Source organism: Scyliorhinus canicula, chromosome 13 (genome assembly GCF_902713615.1).
Source record: "Scyliorhinus canicula chromosome 13, sScyCan1.1, whole genome shotgun sequence".
Lineage (NCBI taxonomy): Eukaryota > Metazoa > Chordata > Chondrichthyes > Carcharhiniformes > Scyliorhinidae > Scyliorhinus > Scyliorhinus canicula.
In genome coordinates this window covers 158,807,340-158,830,295 of record NC_052158.1, presented here as the reverse complement: position 1 = coordinate 158,830,295, position 22,956 = coordinate 158,807,340, and the positions used below count along the sequence as shown (strand labels likewise).

Sequence of the window (22,956 nt, the reverse complement as noted above, 5' to 3'; positions counted from 1 at the left end):
AGCATGTTTGGTAAGTGTCCCACCCAGGTCTTCCTCATCTGCAGTCGGTCGTTTCTCACTTAGGGGGACATCCTGGAGGAAGACCATGTTGGCTGTAATACTTTCCAGATTGGGGAAGACTCTGATTGTTTCATTGGGCCATTTGGGCCCCTGACGTTCTAGATAACTATTCTGATGTGGGGTTCCTGCCCCCCGCCATCTCATGTGGGATCATCCATACGTAACTTGTGGATGCATTCCTGTGCTCTGTGGTTTCCTTTGTTAGGGGGCCATCCAAAATGGCCATAGTCACCTTATTCACCAGGACACTCCGTGCCTGTGATCCAGGGTCCCGTTATCCAGGAACCATCCTGTGATCCAGAGTTTGCCTTTATCCAGGGACCGACCAAGCCACCATCTATGTACAGGCCATGTGGGTCAGTCTCTGATCTCCGGAGTTTCCCTTTGTTTTGTGGGACCTCCCAAGTGGTTGCTGCGGTGCCTTTGTTTTCCTTTCTCCATGTGCGATGTGTCATACCCAGCCTAGCGTCATTCACCTTCTTTTCCCTCTGCTATCCCCTTGGGACTGTCGCCTCCTCCCCTCCCCGTTCCACACACTTCGTGCCTTTGATAATCGACCTCAGTTTATCCACCCCCTTTACCTCCCTATCTGTAGTGCTCTCCCTCACTGTCGCCAGGCACCCTATCGCCGACGGGACATGTGCCACGTAGCCCGCCCGCCGGCACTCATACTTCCTAATGCTGGTTTTACCGCTTGTGTGGTGGTCGCATCCTGGGTCAATCTTTGCCACCTCCCCCGATTATTGCATGTTCATTCCCCCCTTCTTCCTCCTCACGCCCTCCAGAATTAAAAATGAGGCGGTTCTGTCCCACGGAAATAGTCCGTCAGTGTCTCGACAGGCTAGAATGCTTGTTGCATTGTTATCGTCCCAGCACATGTTCGTGGACGAACACAACTCTGTCCCCCAATGCGGTGAAATAATATTACCTTTCCTTGGACGTCACCCAGACCTTGACCGGCAGCAGCATTCCGAACCGCAATTTGTTTTTATCAAGTGCCACCTGAGCTTTGTTAATTTCCTGGTCCTTGTGTGTCGCGTTCAATTTAAGGTCCTTCCCCTTCTTGGTATCGGTGATAGACCTGGCTGTTCATTGGCCTTGTGCTTTCGCCCGAGTGACCTGGGGGCTCTGTCTCCCTCTGGAGCATTGGGAAGCTTGCCCTTCCCACCAGTTTGCCTGGCATTTGGACCACGTATTCCATGGGGTTCCTTCCCTCGGTTCCCTCTGGTCGTTGAACAATGCTGAGAGTCTGGCGGCGCGACCAATTTTTTTGATCCTCGCCCTTCCCCATCAGTGTCCATTGCGTCGCCAACAACTTTTAACAACTGCAATTTATGATTCCAGTATGGCGATGCAATTACTCTGGTCGGTCGAGGCATCTCTAGCTCCTATATTATCACTTCCTGAGTCTCCCGCCGTCCTGCTGCCTCTTCCAGTGCCTCAGACAGCGTGCCCAGTGCCTCCGCTGCCACCACTTTTACCATTGCCATTATCTCAATTTTGATCGCATCCTTGAGTTCCAGGAGTTCCTGCCTCAGGGGTTCTCTCCATTCGCCCATGGGGAAGAGCCCTGCGCGTGGTCTGGTGGTTCTTCCCGATAAGGTGTGCCTGGCACCTCATCGACTCGCCTGCTTGCCATCGCATCGACACTTCTTTTGAGACCCTTACTGCCTTTGCCATCTTCTCGGCCCCTGGAGTCACTGCTGCTTTTCATTCCTTGTCTTTTTGGTGTTGGAGGAAGTTGGGGGCTTGTTCGCACGTTTTTAGCAGGCTATTTTGGGCTGAATGCGCCGAAATTAGATCTTCAAGGAGGGGAGCAACCTTTCATGTGTCCCCTCAGATGATGTTTCCTCATTATTTTGCAGCTATACCTTCTTTACCTCGACCATTTCACGAGTATGAGGAGTTTATCCCGTTATAATCTTTCCAGATCCCTCTTCATTTTGTATACACTGCCTCTAGCAAATCTGCTGTTAGCCTTCTTTTTTCTGAGGGAAATTTTCCACGTCCCCCGTTCCATTTTTATATCTGATCATTCTCGTCTCAGAACTATTTTCCTGAATATTTACTGCACTCTTCAATATTTTCGCATCCTTCCTGAAGCGTGGCGCCTCGAACTGTACGCAATTCTCTTGATGAAGCCTAACCAGTGATTACTACAAGTCCTAAATTATCGACTTGCTCTTGTACTCAAAACTATCATGAAAAAATGCAATGATGGCCGCACAGAAATTGAATAATAATCGGAATAAGGCATTGAAGAATTATGCAACTAGAGCTTATTTTCTTTGGTGCATGAGATCAATTTGTACATTATCTACCACCCCTTGGGGTTTGGAATCTTGCCATTTTAATATTTAGAGGACATGTTTCCGTTGTCCTCAGAGTCCCGGAGCAACGTGGCGTAACTGTTGGCTATTCAATACAAGGTACCAATACGTCTGCTATGCGAAAATGTGAGATGCTGGGGACCCTCACAATGGCTTGTCGTCACAAGTTGACAACAAGGCTTCTCACAAAAGGGCCTGAAATCCCTTTCACAATCCTTGTGCAAATGAAGATCATCGAAAATACTGATGATCGCTCTGATATCTTGGATTGAGTCCTATCTAATCCCCTTTCACATCCTTGCTGATAGATAATGTCCAGAAGTGCATCAGAATTAGGTGCAGTGGTGAAACCTGCTTCGACATTTAATAAGATCATGGCTGATCTGGTTGTAATCTCAACTCCAAATTTCCAATTATGCCTATAACCTTTCACCAATAACTTATCAAAAATCTATATTTGCCTTGAAAATAATCAAAACTATACTTCCACTGTTTCTTCAGGAAGAGACGAGTGAAGGCACAAAACGCACTGAGAGATCAAAAACTCTGAATCTCTGTCTTAAATGGAGGTCCCCTTATTTTTAATTAGTTATCTTTCTTGATAGATTGTCCCTCCACCAACAATACTTCCTTTTCATATCCACCTTGTCAAGTCACTCAGGATTTAGCATGTTTCAATCATGTCGCCTCTTACTCTTCAAAACTCGAGTGGATTAAAACGTTGACTGTCCAACCTTTCCTCAAAGGACTGCAGGACCACTCCATTCCATGCATTACTCTAGTAAGCCATTTCTGAATTGCTTCCAGTGCATTTGAACGGTGTGAGAGCCCTCTAATCCGCTGACATTTATCCCAAAACCTTACACTGTATCGGAACAACATGATATCCAGAATTGGTCACGATCCTTCAGCAATTTATGTTAATTAATAATCCGAATCTCTCAACAGAAAACTTATCCCAATTACTTCTTCCGCCTGTCAAAATGACTGTCAGCCTGATGGAACCTTTAGCCACCCCAGTGCATCCTATTTTATGAAGGTATCCTGCACTTGCCATGGGATGAGTGAAAAAAGGAACGAGGCCATTGTGGATCGTGCCATTTTCATGCACGTTGCAAATTAATATTCCATTCTGCTACTTTGAAAAATAAAACTGATCACACAGCGCAACATTATTTGGGCATCAGTGTATGATACGGAATCGAATTGAATTGGGCTTTAAATTGGCCAGGATTACATTCCCGCTCAAGTAGAACAACTTTCCCTCCCGCTAAGAGGCAAAACAAACCGCGGATTAAAGCTCGATGCTCACTTTTGCAGGACTTTGACACTAATTTCGGTTCAATTCGGTTGCGAAGCAATTGGAAATGGGTTGATCCAATTAAAACATATCGTTCTTTTGTTTACTATTGGGGAAGCACTGGTGGTAAGAAACCTATAGCTATTTTCATTGCAATTACGTTGGTCGAAGGTCGTTAAAAGAATAATAAAATCAATTGTTTCAAACTCAAATTTAAAAAACAATTATGTTTAGTATTATGGAGAAAGGGGGTTGACGCAAAGAGATTACCGGGAGCGGGAGAGAGATAGGCAGCCGGGGTGCAGCTTGGGAATCAGGTAGGTGCTTAAGTGTTTTATTTTTACCTATATTTAAGTTATAGAATTATAGAATTTACAGTGCAGAAGGAGGCCATTCGGCCCATCGAGTCTGCACCGGCTCCTGGAAAGAGCACCCTACCCAAGGTTAACACCTCCACCCTATCCCCATAACCCAGTAACCCCACCCAACACTAAGGGCAATTTTGGGCACTAAGGGCAATTTAACATGTCCAATCCACCTAACCTGCACATCTTTGGACTGCGGGAGGAAACCGGAGCACCCAGAGGAAACCCATGCACACACGGGGAGGATGTGCAGACTCCGCACAGACAGTGACCCAAGACCCAAGCCGGAATCGGACCTGGGACCCTGGAGCTGTGAAGAGATTGTGCTATCCACAATGCTACCGTGCTGCCCAGTTAGGCGAATTATAGAGGATTCAATCCTAAGGGGAGTAGACAAGAGACTCCTGAATGGTAAACTGCCTCCCGGGTGCACGGGTCAGGGATGTCTCAGATCGGCTGCATGACATACTGAAGGGGAGGATGAACAGCCAGTTGTCGTGGTGCATATATAGGCACCAACGATATAGGAAAAAAACGGGATGTGGTCCAATAATCAGAATTTATGGAGTTAGGAGATAAGTTAAAAAGAAGGACCTCAAAGGTAGTAATGTCGGGACTGCGACCAGTGCCACGAGACAGTCAGAGTAGAAATTTAAGAATAGTCAAAATGGATACGTGGCTTCAGAGATGGTGCAGGAGGGAGGGGTTCGGAATTTTGGAACGTTGGAACCGGTTCTGGGGGCGGCCGGACCATTACAAATCGGATGGTCTACACCTCGTCAGGACTGGAAAAAATGTCCTAGAGGGTGCTTTTGCTGACACTGTTGGGGAGGTTTTAAACTAATGTTTCAGGGGGATGGGAACCTGATTAGGAAGTTAGCGGCCAGTAAAGAGGCAGAAAATAAAGCCAGTAAATTACTAAATAATAAACTCAATGTGACTAAGGGGAAGAGTAGACAGGGAAGAGATGATGAACGCAAAGGGATAGGTGGTCTTAGGTGCATATGTTTTAATGCGAGAAGTGTAACATGTAAGGCAGATGAATTTAGGGCTTGGATTAGTACCTGGGAATATGATGTTATTGGTATTATTGAGACTTCATTGAGGGAAGGGCCAGACTGGCAACTAAATATCCTAGGGTATAAATGCTTCAGGAGGGATAGAGAGGGAGGTAAAAGGGGTAGAGGAGTTGCATTACTGGTCAGAGATGATATCACAGCTGTGATTAAGGCACGAGGCAATATGGGCAGAGCTAAGAAATAGGAAGGGTGCAGTAACATTGTTGGGGCTTTACTACAGGCCTCCCAAAAGCGAGCGTAAAAGTAGAGGTACAAATATGTAGATAGCTTATAGAAAAATGTACCAGCAATAGTATGGTCGTGGTCCGAGATTTAACTTCCCCAACATTGAATGGGACTCATGTATTGTTGGAGGCATAGATGGAGCAGAACTTGTAAGGAGCATCCAGGTGAGTTTCTTTTTAGAGCAGTATGTAAATAGTCCAACTCGGGAAGGGGCCATACTGGACCTGATATTGGGGAATGATCCTGACCAGGTGGTTGAAGCTTCAGTCGGTGACAACTTTGGGAATAGCGATCACAATTCCGTAAGTTTTTGAATACTCATGGACAAAGACGAGAGTGGTCCTAAAGGAAGAGTGCTAAAGTGGGGAAAGGCCAAGTATAACAAAATTCGGCAGGAGCTAGGGAATGTGGATTGGGAGCAGCTGTTTAAGGGTAAATCCACATTTGAAATGTGGGAGTCTTTTAAGGAAAAGTTGATGAGAGTGCAGGACAGACATGTCCCTGTGAAAATGAGGGATAGAAATGGCAAGATTAGGGGACCATGGATAACGGGTGGAAGTGTGAGACTAGCTAAGATGGAAAAGGAATCATACATAAGATCTAGGCGACTTAAAACTGATGAAGGTTTGGAGGAATATTGGGAAAGTAGGGCAAATCTCAAACGTGCAATAAAGAGGGCTAAAATATCTTTGGCTAACAGGGTTAAGGAAAATCCCAAAGCCTTTTATTCATATATAAGGAGAAAGAGGGTAGCTCGAGAAAAGATTGGCCCACTCAAAGACAAAAGAGGGAATTTATGCGTGGAGTCAGATGAAATGGGTGAGATTCTTAATGAGCACTTTGCAGCGGTTTTAACCAAGGAGAGGAACATGACGGGTGTTGAGGCTAGGGATAGATGTTTAAGTACTCTAGGTCAAGTAAACATAAGGAGGGGGGGGGGGTTTGGGTATTCTAAAAGGCATTAAGGTGGACAAGTCCCCATGTCCGGATGGGATCTATCCCAGGTTACTGAGGGAAGCGAGGGACGAGATAGCTGGGGGCTTAACAGATATCTTTGCAGCATCCTTGAGCACGGGTAAGGTCCCGGAGGACTGGAAAATTACTAATGTTGTCCATTTGTTTAAGAAGTGTAGCAGGGATAATCCAGGGAATTATAGACTTGTGAGCTTAACGTCAGTGGTAGGCAAACTGTTGGAGATGATAGGATAGGATCTATTCACATTTGGAAGAAAATCGACTTATCAGTCATAGGCAGCATGGTCTTGTGCAGGGAAGGTCATGTCTTACAAACCTAATATAATTCTTGGAGGAAGTGACAAAGTTAATTGATGAGGGAAGGGCTGTAGCTCTCATGTACATGGACTTCTGTAAGGCGTTTGATAACGTTTCTCATAGCAGGTTGATGGAAAAAGTGAAGTCGCATGGGGTTCAGGGTGTACTAGCTAGATGGATAAAGAACTAGCTGGGCAACAGGAGACAGAGAGTAGTGGTGGAAGGGAGTGTCTCAAAATTGAGAAAGGTGACTAGTGGTGTTCCACAGGGACCCGTGCTCGGACCACTGTTGTTTGTGATATACATAAATGAACTGGACGAAGGTATAGGTGGTCTGATTAGCAAGTTTGCAGATGATACTAAGATTGATGGAATTGCAGATAGCGAGGAGGACTGTAAGAAAATACAGCAAAATATAGATAGATTGAAGAGTTGGGCAGAGAAATGGCAGATGGAATTCAATCCAGGAAAATGCGGGGTGATGCTTTTTCGAAGATTTAATTCACGAGCGGACTATACGGTCAGTGGAAGTGTCCTAGGGAAAATTGATGTTCAGAGAGATCTGGGAGTTCAGGTCCATTGTACGCTGAAGGTGGCAACGCAGGTCCATAGAGTGGTCAAGAGGGCATACAGCATGCTTGCCTTCATCGGAGGGGGTATTGAGTACAAGAGTTGGCAGGTCAGGTTACAGTTGTATAGGACTTTGTTTAGGCCACATTTGGAATACTGCGTGCAGTCCTGGTCGCCACGTTACCAGAAGGGTGTGGAATCTTTAGAAGTGTCAGAGGAGGTTCACCAGGAAGTTGCCTGGTATGGAGGGTGCTAGCTATGAGGAATGGTTGAATAGATTAGGTTTGTTTTCGTTGGAAAGACGGGGGTTGAGGTTGACCTGATGGTGGTGTACAAAATTATGAGAGGTATGGACAGGTTGGATAGAACAAGCTTTTTCCAACAGTGTGGGTGTCAATTACAAGGGGTCACAATTTCAAGGTGAGAGGGGGAAAGTTTAAGGGAGATGTGCGTGGAAACTTTTTTATGCAGCGGGTGGTGGAGGCGGTAGAGGCGGGCACGATAGCATCATTTAAGATGGATCTGGACAGATATATGAACGGGCGGGGAACAGAGGGAAGTTGATCCTTGGAAAATAGGCGACAGGTTTAGATAAACTATCTGGATCGGCGCAGGCTGGGAGGGCCGAAGGGCATGTTCCTGTGCTGTAATTGTCTTTGTTCTTTGTTCTACTGGAGTTTAAACCAAATCTTAAAAGAGCCGCACATTGATGCACAATATAACAGTAATATTTTGCGTAATCGATGTGATCATAGTGTTGAGTTTTAAAATGGTTTGTAATGTTTCCACGATTATTATTTCAGTTCAGTGTTGGACTATTTGCATAATAAGTGTTTCTCACGTTAAATGTTCTACAGAATTGAGATACGCCAGGTTGGTGGGCCCGGACGCACCCTGTGCTGGGGAACTGAAGGTTTATTACCGAGGTCAGTGGAACTCCGTCTGCAGCAGTCATTGGGATTCAGCAGCTTCAGAAATAGCCTGCAAGCAAATTGGCTGCGTTTCTTATCACACAATGTTGCAAACAACGATCTCAGAAGAAACAAGATCTGTGTTACTGGATAAGGTTCAGTGCAATGGAACGGAATCGTCATTGTCGGAGTGTCAAATCAAACCTTTGGGCCGGCAGAACTGCGAAACTGGGATGATTGTAACCATCTTTTGCAAAGGTATTTGTGCAAATATTTAGTATTGAATATTTTCGTTCACGATATTTATTGATGTGCATGGAAATAATGTTGCCAAAGGAGAGGAATTCCCCAAGTTCGTCGCACAGTGAGGGTTCGTGCTACTTGCCGTATATCTGTGCCAGTTCACCAGCTGCAGAGCAGGAGCCGATCCGTCCATGGCCACCCCCACAAACGCTATTTAATACCAATCAGGCACGTACATGGTTGGCGACTGGGTCCCAGTCGTCTGCTGGCACTAATCCCATCACAGAGAGATGCCATTCAGTCAGATGAGGCAGCTCTCCAGTGTCGCAAAAAGTGCTTCAAGGCACATCATAAGAGCAAAATGAACCAGCAATGGAGATTTTAGGTTATATGACCGAAAGTTTGCTCAAGAAGAGGTTCTAAAGGACTATCTTGATGGAAGAAACACGTCCCGAAGCGGAGAGGTGAAATGAGGAAAGTTAAAAGCCCTGGGTTTCGGAAACTGCAGTCAGCGACTGCAACATTGAACTGATTTAAGTTCAGTAATTTCAATCGATTTGTGTACCTCGTATACATCTGTAAATTATGGGAATTGAGGAGATCACAGAGAGACAGAAATAAGAAGTCATGGAGGAATTTGTAAGCAAGCATACGAGTTTTGAGGTTGTAATTGCTTGTGTGCGAGGGAATGGAGACGAAGAGTACATGGTGTTGGGTCAGTTGCATATGGTGTGAGTTAGGCGTCTTTCACCTTTGGTCGACGCAAAAATCTGGAAACGCGATTGGGTGGAGAATTGGTTACAACACTAAAATTGCGGGGGGCTCACGTTGACGTTGAATCGCATTTCTCCATCACCCCGACAGCAGCGTCAATTGATTCCAAAATGCATGTACAGTAAACGCCGTTTGCGGGCTGACCCTGTATTCTCCGGGGCCTCCAGGATCCTCTAACTCCGATGGTTCGAATTCCCAGCGAGGTACACTTGCGTATTTTAAAAATCGTGAAGCCGGCCCCGTGGCTGATGACGGAGAGAGAGGAGGTAGGACACTGAGGGCACGACCATGGGCACCGGTGCATACACCTTCTGGATTCTGGCCCTAGAACGGGTAGTGAGGGCGGTAGTGAGTAACGTGCAATGGGACGCTTGGCCAGCGTGACCCCGCCACGGGACTGGGGTGGTGCCCAGGCATGGCCTTTGCCGTGGCCTGCAAGGGTGCCATCTTGCTGCGCAACCCACTGACCACCCACTTTGGCCCCTGCTTCTGCAGAGTGACAGTGGCCATATGGTGCAACCCCTGACGCTCCGGCGGGGCATGAGATGGTTCACCCACGGGCGACACTCACAGTAGTCCATAAGCGGGTGCCGGCGGGAATGGGGGCGCAGAGCTTAAAACTAGTAAGTACAGTGTTAGTTGATAGTTCCACTGGCAACTGGGATGAGAGGCAGGCCAGAGTCACCATTGTGCAGGGCATTAATATGGTCAGGGGTGCGGGGATGGGGGGCCAGACCTGCGTGCGCAAAGCTCACAGTTCCAACCAGGGCAACCATGTAGCCCGGTGGACATGGTTGGGCACGGGGGTAGGCACCATATAACATGCCGACATTTCACCCCCTGCAGACAATCGACATTGGAATTCAACCATCAACTGTAGCCTTCCTCCCAGTCACCGCAGCTCTGTGGAATGTCCTCCGCCTGTACAGGTTAGCACTGCTCGAGGAGGAGGATGCAGCAGTGGAGCCTGCCCCTGAAAAACATGAAACAGCCAGCCATGATGGAGAGTCGGCCACCCAAAAGGAAAAGCAGGAGGAGCTACAAAGGAGGCACTGCAAGAGGCCTCATGTGCACTGGCAGTGTCTCTCATTCGAGGACCTTTTGGAACTGGCATGCAGTCGAACACTCCGGTTGAGCAGGGTGACAGTGCGGCTTATCGGCCAGATCATAATGCACCTGGCACCAGGGGGTAAATGGGGGAAAACGCCCCCTCACGGTGATCGTCAAGGTGATGGTCCCCCATATCCTTTATGCCGCAAAGTCCTTCCAGACGGCGAGTGTGTACCTGTCTGAGATCTCACAGACCACATGGAACAGGTGCATCCGTGCCGTTACGTAGGCCCAGTTATATACCCATATACCTATATGCCCAGTTGGCATTATACATCTGTTTCAATGTGGACTGAGTCCACCAGGATGCCCGGTAATGGGGTTCACTGTCATAAACGTGATGACCCAGGTCCAGGGGATGATCGACGGAATAAATGTCCCCTTATGAGCACCCACAATGTCTGCCCATTCCCCCTCCCCCCCTCCGAAACCCCGTCTCTGGCCAGCCCAGTCCAGCCCACCCCTAACTCCCATCTAACCGAGTACCTGGGCAGGCTGTAACAGCACTAACAGGTGTTTAATGTGCACACATATTTACAGATACATTCCCAAGCCGAATAACCTAACTGTATCCGAGACCTATGACAACCTAAATGGTTTCAACCTTACCGGCTTTACGGGCCCTAATGCTACATCTAGTTGATTCCCCAGATGATACATCAGGAGTGGAGGCAGCCTGCTGTGATTCCCGCCCTGCGTCCTGAGTCCGCGTTGGCGGCTGTCTTCTATGGAGACCGGGCCTGGATGGATCCGGCTGCTACCCTGGTGTCCCAGGTAACGTGGTGCCACCGCGTTCTGCTCGTTGCCGACCAGTTGCATGAGGGACAGGAAGGGGTGCAGAGTCTGATGTGCTGCGGTCTTCCGACACATCCCTTGCGGGAGTCACCGGCATGGCCCTCATCACCGCCTCCTCCTTTGGAGTGCCTGGTCTCCCCACTTTACTCCATGAGACGGGATTGCGGGAAGAGCTATTCTCTGAGAGCCCCTGCCACCTGGCGCAGCCAGTCCTGGGGACCAGGGTCTGCAACCTCGTGGCTGTGGAGAACAGTGATGGAGAACACTGAAAAGAGGAGTGAGACAGGGTATGATATGCATTACCCAATCTTTTCAATATATTCACTACATTCAATGTGAGATACATCCCAGCACAGAGAATACTGACTAATCAAGGGGGCAGGTGGACCATTGCCGTCTGGGACTGCGCCACATCACTCATTGTCGCTGCCACCACCTTCTGGGTCTGCTTAACATCAGCCAGTGACTACCCCATCTCCCTTTGGGACTGAGCCATCTCCGTCTGTGTGTGCACCACGTCGGCCAACTCCTGAGCAACACTACCGATTTTGTCAGCCATGTCCCGCTATGACTGGGCCACAATCAAAAGCTCTGCTGCAATTTTCTGATGGCTCTCGCACGTGGTTGCCTATGAGGTGGCAGGGCTGCCCAGGCGCTGAACATGCTGGTCCATACCCAAAACACTTGTACCCAATGCCTTCACTGCTGATGACAACTGTGCGGTGTTGTCCTGGATGGCATGCATGGGTCGCACCCCGTCCACTCCTGTAAGCAGTCCAACTCCTGGAACTGCACCTGTAACTACTGGATGCTCGCCGACAACACCTTGTGTAGATCTTGCCTCTGTTAGTGCATCAGCAGCATTGATGGCACCATCCATTCCAGAAGCCGGAAACCGATCTGAATGGTAATTAGTTCCTGGGGTCGTCCCACGCTCCGACTCTTCAGCACCTCGGGTGCTCCTACCTGATCAGCTGTGTGGTTGCAACTGATAGTGTCCCAGGATCCTCTTCACCGATGTGAGTATCTCTGGGATGGTCGTGGGTGTGGATTCAACTGTGACGTGAAATTAGTGTTGTCCCAGGAGTAGGGCTCTGGGGTGCCTTAGGTATTTTGCTGAGGGCTGCCTTCAGTGCTGCTCTTCTCGTCGTTAGTCAGCACAAGGGATTGGTTGGAGGAGCTCCGGCTGCGGCACTGGCTAGTGGCATCATGGAACCACCCCTACACCAGCAGGTCCTGCAAGGCACAAAATAAGTTGCACGATTAGACCGCAGGCCACTGGCAGGGGGTGTGGGGTGGGGGTGGGGTGATGGTGATGAGTGTGAGGGTTTGGTTCGGTGTTCAGGACGGAGGTGGGGGTAAGGTTGGGGGTGAGGATGGTGGTGAGCATTGGGGTGGGAGTGAGTGTGATGGTGGTGATGATGTGGGGGTGAGGATGAGGGTGAGGGGTAAGGTGGTATGGGGTGAGGGTGAGGTTTTTGTGGGGTGAGGATGGGGTGATGATGGCGGTCGGGTGGGGGTGGCTCTGGTGTGGGGTGAGGGTAATTGTGAGGGTGAGGGAGAGGGTGAGGGTGCTGTGGGGGGGAGGGTGTAGGTGGTGGAGTGGCTTTGGGGGTGGTTGCTGCACCTGGCAAGGTGAACTGCAACTCAACGATATCTCACTTCCTCGCCCAGAGCTGACCTGCAACCCAGTAACTCCCCTTTCCTTAGGCAGCCAATCACATCAAGGGTCCTCTGCTCAGCAATTGTGAGGGACCGCTGGTCCGGCAGTCACCTCCCTTGTTCTTCACTTCCGGTGGTTATGGCAGACCTTCTCCTGTGGGATGGAGGAGGGAGGGGAAACAGAAAATGTTAGTGTTAGATAGTCCGATGCATGAAGCCCAGGGGTTGGTAGCTCATGGCCTCTGTAGCCGGGCACCAGCTGGTGTGGGTGCCGCCATATGGTGCAGTATGTGATTTTCGAAACATTCTGGATGGGGCGATCGGGTTACTGGTCTTTGGGACGGGATTTTTGCGGGGGGGGGGGGGGGGGGGCACAATGTTGCCTTCTCACCCTGGCCGCCCTGAGGAGGGTGTGCAGTATTTTACGGCAGTGCAGGCCGGTCCACAGAGTGGCCCTCACGGGGCTGATCGCCTCTGCCACCTGAGACGAGGCACGTCGAACGACGGGGACTGGCAACCTCCTTCCCAGGCCAAAATACAGGGTGGTCATCCTCCCCTGCACCACATCCAGCAGCGTCCCAGCCCAGTGTCTGTGAACCTGTGTGTCACTCTCCACGCTGTTATTCTGTTGGCTGGGATGGTGTGTGTGGGCGGTGAAGTATCTATGAGTTGCTGTAGCTTGTCATCCTCCTGAGTCAATCCACGAATCCGGCGAATTCCATCACCTTTTCAACATTCGGCCCATGTTGTCTGCACTGTACATGGAAAGATCAATTGTGTTCCACGTGACGAGGGTACTAGAATCTCACAGTCACTGAATCGGTCCAGTTACGGTGACAGTTTTGTTGTCATTGAAGTAAATAAACACTGACCTGGCATCTGCACTTGGTCACAGAATCGGAAAATCTCGCCTAAGATCTTTTGTCATTGCATTAAGAGCAAAATAATTACTAAGGAAAGGTTTGGGCCTCTTGGAGATGTAAATGGCAAATTGTGCATTGATTCAGAGGATATGGATATGGTTGTCAATGAGCAGTTTGTCTCTGTCTCCACCAAGGAGGAGCATGTTTTCGTTTAATCGGGGAAGTGAAATGCCTGTTCATGTTACTTCATTTCATAAACATGTATTTTATTACAAACATGCATCAAAACAGGTTACAGCGAATAAACACCCCGGGAAACAAGCTTCCCAACAATTAACTATACAGTCTGCACAGATTTTTCCTCTTATTCATGCGCCCGCTCCCGCGACGAACAGCTCCTCAAACACGGTCACAAACACCCCCCACCCTTCCATAAACCCCCTTGAAAAGCTGCTTAACTCATACTTTATCTTCGCTAATCGCAGGAAGTCGTACAGGTCACCCAACAAAGCCGCGACTCCCGGTGGCGATGCCGACCGCCACTCCCGCAAAATTCGCCCCGGTGCAATCAGAATGCCAAAGGCCAATATATCGGCCTTCCTCCTCTCCATGAGCTCCGGCTTCTCTCAGACCCCAATTATCGCCATCAAAGGGTCTGGGTCCACGTCCTCCTGCACGATCCTGGCTAAAACTGGAAACAGTGTCGCCCAGAATCTTTCCAATTTTTCGCAACCCCTAAAACATATGCACCTGATATGATGGCCCCGCCCACATCTCTCACAACATGTGCCACCCCCTGAAAACACCCACACAATCTCGCCCGTGTCATATGCACCGTATGCATCACTTTAAACTGTATCAGGCACACCCTTGCACATGAGGTGTTCCAGTTTACCCTACACAGTGCCTCACTGCATGCTCCCCAGTTGATCGCCCCTTCCTATTTGTTCTTCACCACCCGCTCACCTCCCTGCTCCCCAGCCACTTATACACATTCCCAATTCTGCCCTCCCCTCCCACATCTCTGAGCAGCAGTCACTCCAGCAGGGTGTATCGCGGCAACGGAACCCACTCCAGATCCTTTGCACAAAGTTCCTCACCTGCAGATACATAACCTCACTCCACTTTGGCAGCTCTACCCTCTCCCGTTGCTCCTTCAGACTGGCGAAGCCTTTCTCCAAATACAGATCCCACACCTCGACCAGCCCCACTTCCTTCCTCATCCTGTATACACTATCCACCCAGCCCGGCTCAAACTCATGATTCTCGCACAGCAGCGTTAGCACTGACATCCCGTTCCCTCTAAAATGCCTCCTCCACCGATTCCATATCTTCACTGTGGACTGCACCACCGGGCTCCTTGAATGCCTACTCGGAGCCATTAGCAATGCTGCCGTCATGATAGCCCTCAAACTAGACCCCTTACAAGATTCCTCCTCCCCACTACCGCCACACGTTGTCCACATTCACCACCAAAATATAATGAAGCAAGTTTGGCAACGCGAGCTCCCCTGATGTGTCTGCCTTTGTAGCAGGGTCCTCCCCACCCTCGGCACCTTCCCCGCCCATACAAAGTTAGAAATTATCGTGTCCACTTTCCGAAAAAAAGGCCTTTGGTATAAAGATTGGGAAAGCTTGAAAGATAAACAAGAACCTCGGCAGAATATTAATTTTCACAACTTGGACCCTTCCTGCCAGTGTTATGTGCAGTGTATTTCAACTCTTAAGATCCTCCCTAGCCTCCTCCACCAGCTTCGTTAAATTCCACTTCTCGAGCCTCGTCCATTCCCTCGCTACCTGAATCCCCAAATACCTAAAGCTATCTCTCACAAGCGTAAATGGCATTCCCCCGAAATGTGCCCGCAGTGCCAACTCATTCTACGGGAATACCTTGATTTTCCCTACATTCAGCTTGTACACTGACAACCCTCCAAACCACCCTAGTCGGTACATTACCCTTCCCATGCGTTCCAACGGATTGAAACATACAGGAAGAGGTCATCGGCATAAAACGACACTCGATGCTCCTTTTGTCCCTACATAATCCCTCGCCTCTCTGCCAATCCCCGGAAACATCACCAATGGCACTATGGCCAGCGTAAACAGCAATGACCCCTGCCTCATACCCCTATGTAAGTGAAAGCTTTGTGAACTCATATCATTCGTCCTCACCCTCGCCCTTGGTGCCACATACATCAAGTGTACCCATGCCACAAATCTCGGCCCAGACCCAAACCATTCCAAAATCTCGAACAAGTAATGCCACTCTACCTGATCAAATGCCTTCTCCGCATCCATGGACACCACCACCTCCGGTACCAGAGCCCCCGACGAATACATCGCCACATTTATCAGCCACCTTATATTACTTGCCTGCTGCTTGTCATTAACATAGCCTGTTTGATCTTCTGCCACCGCCACGGGAACACACTCTTCCATCTTCGCCACCAACAACTTAGCCAATACTTTCACATCCGTGCTCAATAGTGATCTGGGTCTATATGACCCACGTTATACCAGGATCCTCCGCTTTTTCGAAATTAGTGTGATTACTGCCTGCGTCATCATCTCCGGCAACTCCCTCTTCTCCAGTGCTTCATTGAATGCCCCCAACAGATGTGGTATCAGGTCCGTCGCAAATTCCTTATAGTATTCCACCGGGTATCCATCCGGCCCAGTGGTCTTCCCAACTTCATACCCCTGCTACTATACAGCACCTCCCTCAGCCCCGGCGGCTACTCCAATTGCTGCCTCTTTGCTTCCTTTGGGGAAATTCAAGTTTGTTCAGTAACTGCTCCATGTCCCCTCCTCTCGTCCCAGGTCCACCTCATAAAGTCGCTGGTAGTACTCCCAAAATGACTCATTCATCTTCCCTGGCTCTGACACCACATCCCAAGCCCCAATCCGTATCTTCAATATTTCCCTGGATGCAGCCTGCCTCCGCAGCTGGTGCACCAGCATGTGGCTCGCCTTCTCTCCATACTCATATTTCACCCCCCCCCCCACCCCCTTGCCCTACACAGTTGCCCTACCGCTCTCCCTGTTGGCAGCCTGTCAAAGTGCTCCTGCAATCTTTTCCTCCTCGCCAATCCCTCCACGGTGGGCACCCTGGAATATTCCCTGTTGACCTCCAATATCTTGCACACGAAACGGTCATGTTCCTCCTCCCTCTTTTCCCAATCCGCAACGGCCTTAAACAAAACAATTTCCCCGGGACCATTGTCTTCCGCTCTTCCCAAAAAATGGCCGGCGACATCTCCCCATTCTGATTCAACTCCACAAAATCCTTTATCGCCGCCCGCACCTGTTCAAAGAAACTTCCATCTGCCAATAACCCCGAGTCAGACTTCAACCCCGGCCTCTGCTCTCGTCCAAATCTCAACCGAATCTCCAACAAGTCCGTCGCATCGTTCGAGATAACTAACCCGGCATAATCTGCCCCCTCCACCCCAGCCAAAATCTCCCAACTCACTACGAAGTAATCAATCCTTGAATATACCTTACGGACGTGTTAAAAGACGGAATACTCCCTTCAGCCTGGGTTCTGAAAGCGCCATGGATCCACTATACCTATCCTCACCATAAACCACGCCCAGCTCCCTCGCCATTTGTACCCTCCGCATCGACCTGGGGCTCGACCTATCCACACTCGGCTACAGGACACAGTTAAAATCTCCTCCCATGATCAACTGGTGCGTGGCCCAATCAGTGATCGGTGTAACCAACCATCCCATATAACCCACATGATACCAATTTGGGGCGTACACATTTACCAACACCACCAATGCCCCTCCAGTACCCCACTCACAATCACATATCTCCAACCTGGATCCCACCTCCTTCACTCTCATAAATCCCAATTTTTTGCTCATTAAAATTGTCACTCCCCTCGATCTCGAATCAAACCCAGAGTGAAAAACATGCCCGACCCACCCCTTCCTTAACCTAACCTGGTACATCACACAGAGGTGCATCTCCTGCAGAAAGACCACCCCCACTTTCATGCTCCTGAGGTGTGCGAACACCCGTGACCTTTTAACCGGCCCATTCAGTCCCCAGACGTTCCACCTGACCAGCTTTACGGAGGATTGCACCTCCAATCTCCTCTACCATCTGTCACCTTTTCCACTTAATTCCACCCTGTACCTGGCCCATCTCAGATGAGCCCTTTTTCCGCTCATGGCCTGTAATCTCTCATGCCCTGCCACGTCGCAACAAGCTCTCCCTCCTACCCCACTTTCCCCCTCTCCGCAGCCCCCCTTCCACCCTCCCCGCTTCCCCTACCCCGGCCACCCCTCTCGGCCTTCTCCTCCACCACCTCACTTCCATTCACCAGCATAACCTGCTAGTGCAGCAAACCCTGCCCAAAGGCACTTACCAATGACCTGCACCTCTCCCCCAACTCCTCAGCTCAAGGTGGAAGACTCCCTGCTGAACTTGTCCTCCCCCACCCAGAGAAAGACTTTCCTGAACTCCAGGCAGCCTTCTCTAAAAGCAAACAAACAAATTGTAAACATGAACACTCCCAGAAAACAAGAGGGGAGGGCGAGAACATCCGTCCCCACATAAAACTTCCACCCCTCGCAATCCCAATAGTAACTAGCAACCCCCCTCCTGCCCAAAAAAAAATGAACATTCCCCACTGCCTACCTCCACTTCAAACGTGCTGACAACCATTACAAAGTACCAGCACTCCGGTTCCCAAGCATTGTCCGCTCAGTTCTCCGCCCCCCCCCCCCCCCAGTCTATGCTCCAGCCAGGGGATGGTTTAGCACACTGGGCTAAATCACTGGCTTTTATAGCAGACCAATGCATGCCAGCAGCACGCTTCAATTCCCGTACCAGCCTCCCCGAACAGGCGCCGGAATGTGGCGACTACGGGCTTTTAACAGTAACTTCATTGAAGCCTACTCGTGACAATAAGCGATTTTCCTTTCTTTTCCCTTTCCTTCCTTAGTGAAGGCTTCGGCCACTTCTGGGGTCTCCGAACGTCACCCAGAGTTTTGACGGGTAGAGCAACTCAAACATGATCTGCTGCCGCTACAGCACCACCTTGGCCTTGTTGAAGCTTGCCCGTCACTTTGCCAACTCGGCACCAATGTCCTAATAAATTCGGATCCTATTATCTTCCAGTTGCAGGTACGCGTCTGCTGGTACACCGTAGTATCCACTCTTTCTCTTCAAATTTGTGGAGTCTCACGATCATCGCCCGCGGCGGATCCCATGATCCAGGCTTCTGCCTCAGGGTTCTATGCAGTTTGTCCACTTCAGGCGCCACATCTAGCAGCCCTTCTGCCACCAGCTCCACCAGCATCTTAGAGATTGTACCTCGTGGCACTGACACCTTCCACTCCTTCAGGCAGGCCCACTATTGGCAGGTTCTATCTTCTCGAGACAATCTCCTGCTCCTCCACCTTTGCCTTCAATGTTTTATAGAGGCCTCCTAGGAGCCCTACCTCCGCCTCCAGAGTCACCACACGATCGCTGTGGTCCGAGATCATTCCTTGAAACTCCGGAATATGTGACCCCTGCGCCTCCAAACACTTCTCCACCCATTCCAAAGAACACTTCAGGTGTGTCACCACTTCTTCGATGGCCTTTGCGAGATCTTTTCGCAGTTGTTCCCTCTGCTTCTGGAATTCAGCTTTAATAAAGATCATCAGGTCAATTTGAAGCCTTTCAGCTGTCCCTTTCCTCGCCTGCATGCTGAAAGAGGCATTTGATTTTGCTGCAGCACAAGTCTGCTCCAATCTTCCAGCCAAATCTCTCACTGTTTTATGCCGGGTCTGGTAACCAAGAGACATATCATTCCTGGGGGAAAGTACTCCTCCAACGTTCAACTACGTTTTTTCATTAAAATTCTATCCCATGTTGGTTAAAAAGAGTACTTTTATGTGACCTGGGGCAACAGCTGTTTTTTATGTGACCACTTACGCCATGGTCCACACCGGAAGTCTGTTCATGTTACATCTAACTGCTGAAGACCAGCTCCTGTGAATGAATATATGGAACTTCTGTCATATATGAATTAGCCAATGCTTTATATATGCCCTACTGAACTGACATTGAATATAGTTTGATTTAAACGACACAACATTTTTTTGAAGTGTGAGGGTGGAAGCATTAAGATCTTTCAAGATATTCTTTCATGTAGCTTCAGATTGAAATATAGAAAATGTACAATCTATTATTGGAAGAAATTCAGGTTTTACAACCTCATAGGTGATTCCACTGAAAATGCTTTGCCAGTCAGACCGATGAAAACATTAATGAGCACTAGCACAAGCGCGGGCGCCATGCTAAAATGGTGTCATTAAATCTGCACTCAACATTCCAGGTACAATGACACGTTTGATATATTTGAATCTGCAGTGGAGCATCAGAATGCATCCCATTTATGCTCAAACTCTGCTTACACAGCAGTGTAACCCCATCCCTTTATGCAATGTGCGAATTGTGAAATCTGCTCATGCATTCCATAATATTGTCAATCCAACGGGTAAATACATGTGTTAGGATATATAAAGGTCCATGCACTATAAATTGGCCTCATTGGCTATTTCGTGGATAGGGCCAAAGGGGAATTCCGGCTGCGTCCATGTGCTGACGATTGCACGAAAGGTGGCTCTCGACGAGGAACATCGACTAAGGCCTCTTAACCCATACAAATGTGCGCCAAAGTATAGAAAATTCCGCAAAATTACCCCCATCGACTGTACGGCCACCAAGGAGGGGAGGGAAACCTCAACGTTGGAACAACGAAACACACGTGGAGGCACAATACCGGCGGGGATCGACCCCACAGTATTCCGAGCTCAGGCCTGGGCGCTGATGAACCAAATGATGAGCTTCATCACCTCCGAGTTTCAAAACATAGGTTGCAAATTTAAGATGACCTCCTGGAGGCATTGAAATCGGCAGCTGAGGCCACGATGGCACCCAAGAAGCAAACAATGCACAAAATGGACCGGTGGCTAGAGGCCGAGGAGATGATGACAAGGGACCTGGGAAAGCCGGCACGGACTGAGGGGATCGGACAGCAGCACTCGTGGCTGAGGCCACACTTGATTAAGACCCAAGGTCGGCTGAAAGCCAATGTCGACGAGGATCAAGAAAACCTATGACATTGGCAAAACGTAAGAATCGTGGAGCTGCCAAAGGGAATGGAGGGGAGGAATCCATCGAATAGATTGCAGCGATGCTTGGGAAGCTTGTCAGTGAGGAGGGCTTCATCTATCCCTCAGAGGTGCACCGCACCCTCAGGTTGCTTTGGCAGTGGCTTAGGGCTGGTGAACCACCACGGCTAAAAAATCCTAAGCTCCACAGATACCATGATAAAGGCAAGATCCTGATCTGGGCAAAGGGCGCAAGAGGGTGCAAGTGGGAAGAAAATACCTGCATTTGTACCAGGACATTGGTGTAGACGTGGAAAAGAGCCGGGTGGAATTCAATGTGTCAAAATCTGCGCACTGCAACAGTGGGGTGTGACTTGGCATGTTCTCTCCTGCCAAACTGTGGGTCACATACCAAGGCAATGAACTGGAAGTGGCCACAAAATGTGCCCAGAAAGATGAATCGGACATGCAATAATAGAGGGCGATAGTCAGAAGGTAGGCTGTTGGATTTTGAGAGACGCAGGGGCTTCAAATTTCCACCTCTTAATCACCTTCTCATGGCCCACCTTCCACACTACTCTTCCCTTCCTTCACATTTAGATTTCAATTTCTGGGCATAGATTGTCCATTAATTTTTGTTGCAAACACACTGACTCCCACAGCTATCACGACTACAGCCCTTCACACCCCCAATCTTGTAAGGACTCTATCCCATTCTCCCAGGGCCTTTGCCTCCTTTGTATCTGTTTTGATGATGCCACTTTCCAAAACGGTACTGCTGACATGCCTTCATTTTTTTCTGTATCATGGTTTCCCACCGATTGTGGTCGAAAGTGCTCTCAACCATGTCTGAACCATCTCCCTCCTCTCTGCCCTCATCCCCTTTCCTCCCTCCCAGAACCAGGATATGGTCCCCCTAGTCCTCATTTTTCACCCCAACAGGCTCCGCATTCAATCAATTATCCCCCACCAGTTACTTCATCCACAGCATGATTCCACCACCAGATGTGCATTCCTCTCCGTCCCCTGTCAGCATTTCGCAGGAACTATTCCCTCCGGGATATCCTGGTCCACTCATCCACTCACTCCCATCACTTCACCCTCTTCCCACGGCACCTTCCCATGCAATCGCAGAAAGTATATCACTTGCTCCTTTACCTCTTCCCTGCTCGTCATCCAAGGCTCTAAACACTCTTTTCGGGTGAGGCAGCGCTTCAGGTGCACTTCCTTCAATCTGACCAATTGCATTCACTTCTCCCAATGATGTCTATTCTGCATTGGAGAGACTAAATGCCGATTGGGTGACCACTGCAGAGAATACCTGCGGTCTGTCTGCAAGCAGGACCCAGACCTCTCTGTCGCTTGCTGTTTCAACTGACCGTCCTGTTCTCACTTCCACATTCCATCCTTGCCTTGCTGAAATGTTGCAAGGTTCCAGTGAAGCCACTCCATCAGATGTTTTAAATGTTCTTTCCATGTCTGGCTGACAATTACCAGTTCGTCGATGTATACCGCGCAATTGGGTAATCCTGGAACAACTTTGTTAGTTAACTGTTGAAATGTGCCTGGGGCATATTTCATGCCAAATGACATAACTTTGAACTGGTATATACCTTCTGGAGTCACAGAAGCTGAAATCGCCTTTGCCCATTCGGATAAAGGTAGCTGCCAGTAACCTTAAAGTAAATCCAGTTTGGAAATAAAATCTGATTGTCCCACTTTCTCAATGCAATCCTCCAAACGTGGGATGTGATAAGAGTCCGTTCTTGTAACTGCATTCACCTTCATATAGTCCATGCAAAACCGTTGGGTACCGTCCGGTCTTGGTACCATCACTGTGGGTGAGCTCCATTGCCTGCAACCCACGTCAATGATGTCATTTTTAAGCATACTCTCAATCTCTTTGTTACCCTGTGCCAATTTTAAAGGGTTATGTCTGTATGGATGTTGTTTGATTGGAACAGCATTTCCCACATCTACATCATGTATAGCCATTTAGTGCTTCCCAATTTATCTCTACAAACGTGCCCACGTGATATCAATAACTCTTTCAGGTCAGTCCGTTTTTCCTCTGGAAGGTCTCTGAACAATTTATCCCAATTTTTAAGAACATCCTCATTTTCCAATTGACTTGGAGGTATGTCAAATTTATAGTCATCCGGATTTGGTTCGACACTTTGAGTGAGAATCATTAAAACCTCATCCTCTTTCTTTCCTTCCCGTTCAAAAATCCGTTTAAGTATATTCACATGTCACACTCGGTCAGTCTTTCTTCTATCTGG

At 48.9% G+C, this 22,956-nt stretch overlaps 1 protein-coding gene across 1 annotated transcript in view; it reads left to right on the top strand.

Moving 5' to 3' along the window:
- Positions 1–22,956, top strand: part of LOC119975673 (antigen WC1.1-like) — a 70,737-nt gene that overhangs the window by 17,994 nt on the left and 29,787 nt on the right. The window contains exon 3 of the mRNA XM_038815455.1: positions 8,059–8,370. Coding sequence (XP_038671383.1) covers positions 8,059–8,370 — 312 coding nt within the window. The remainder of the gene's footprint in view (positions 1–8,058; positions 8,371–22,956) is intronic.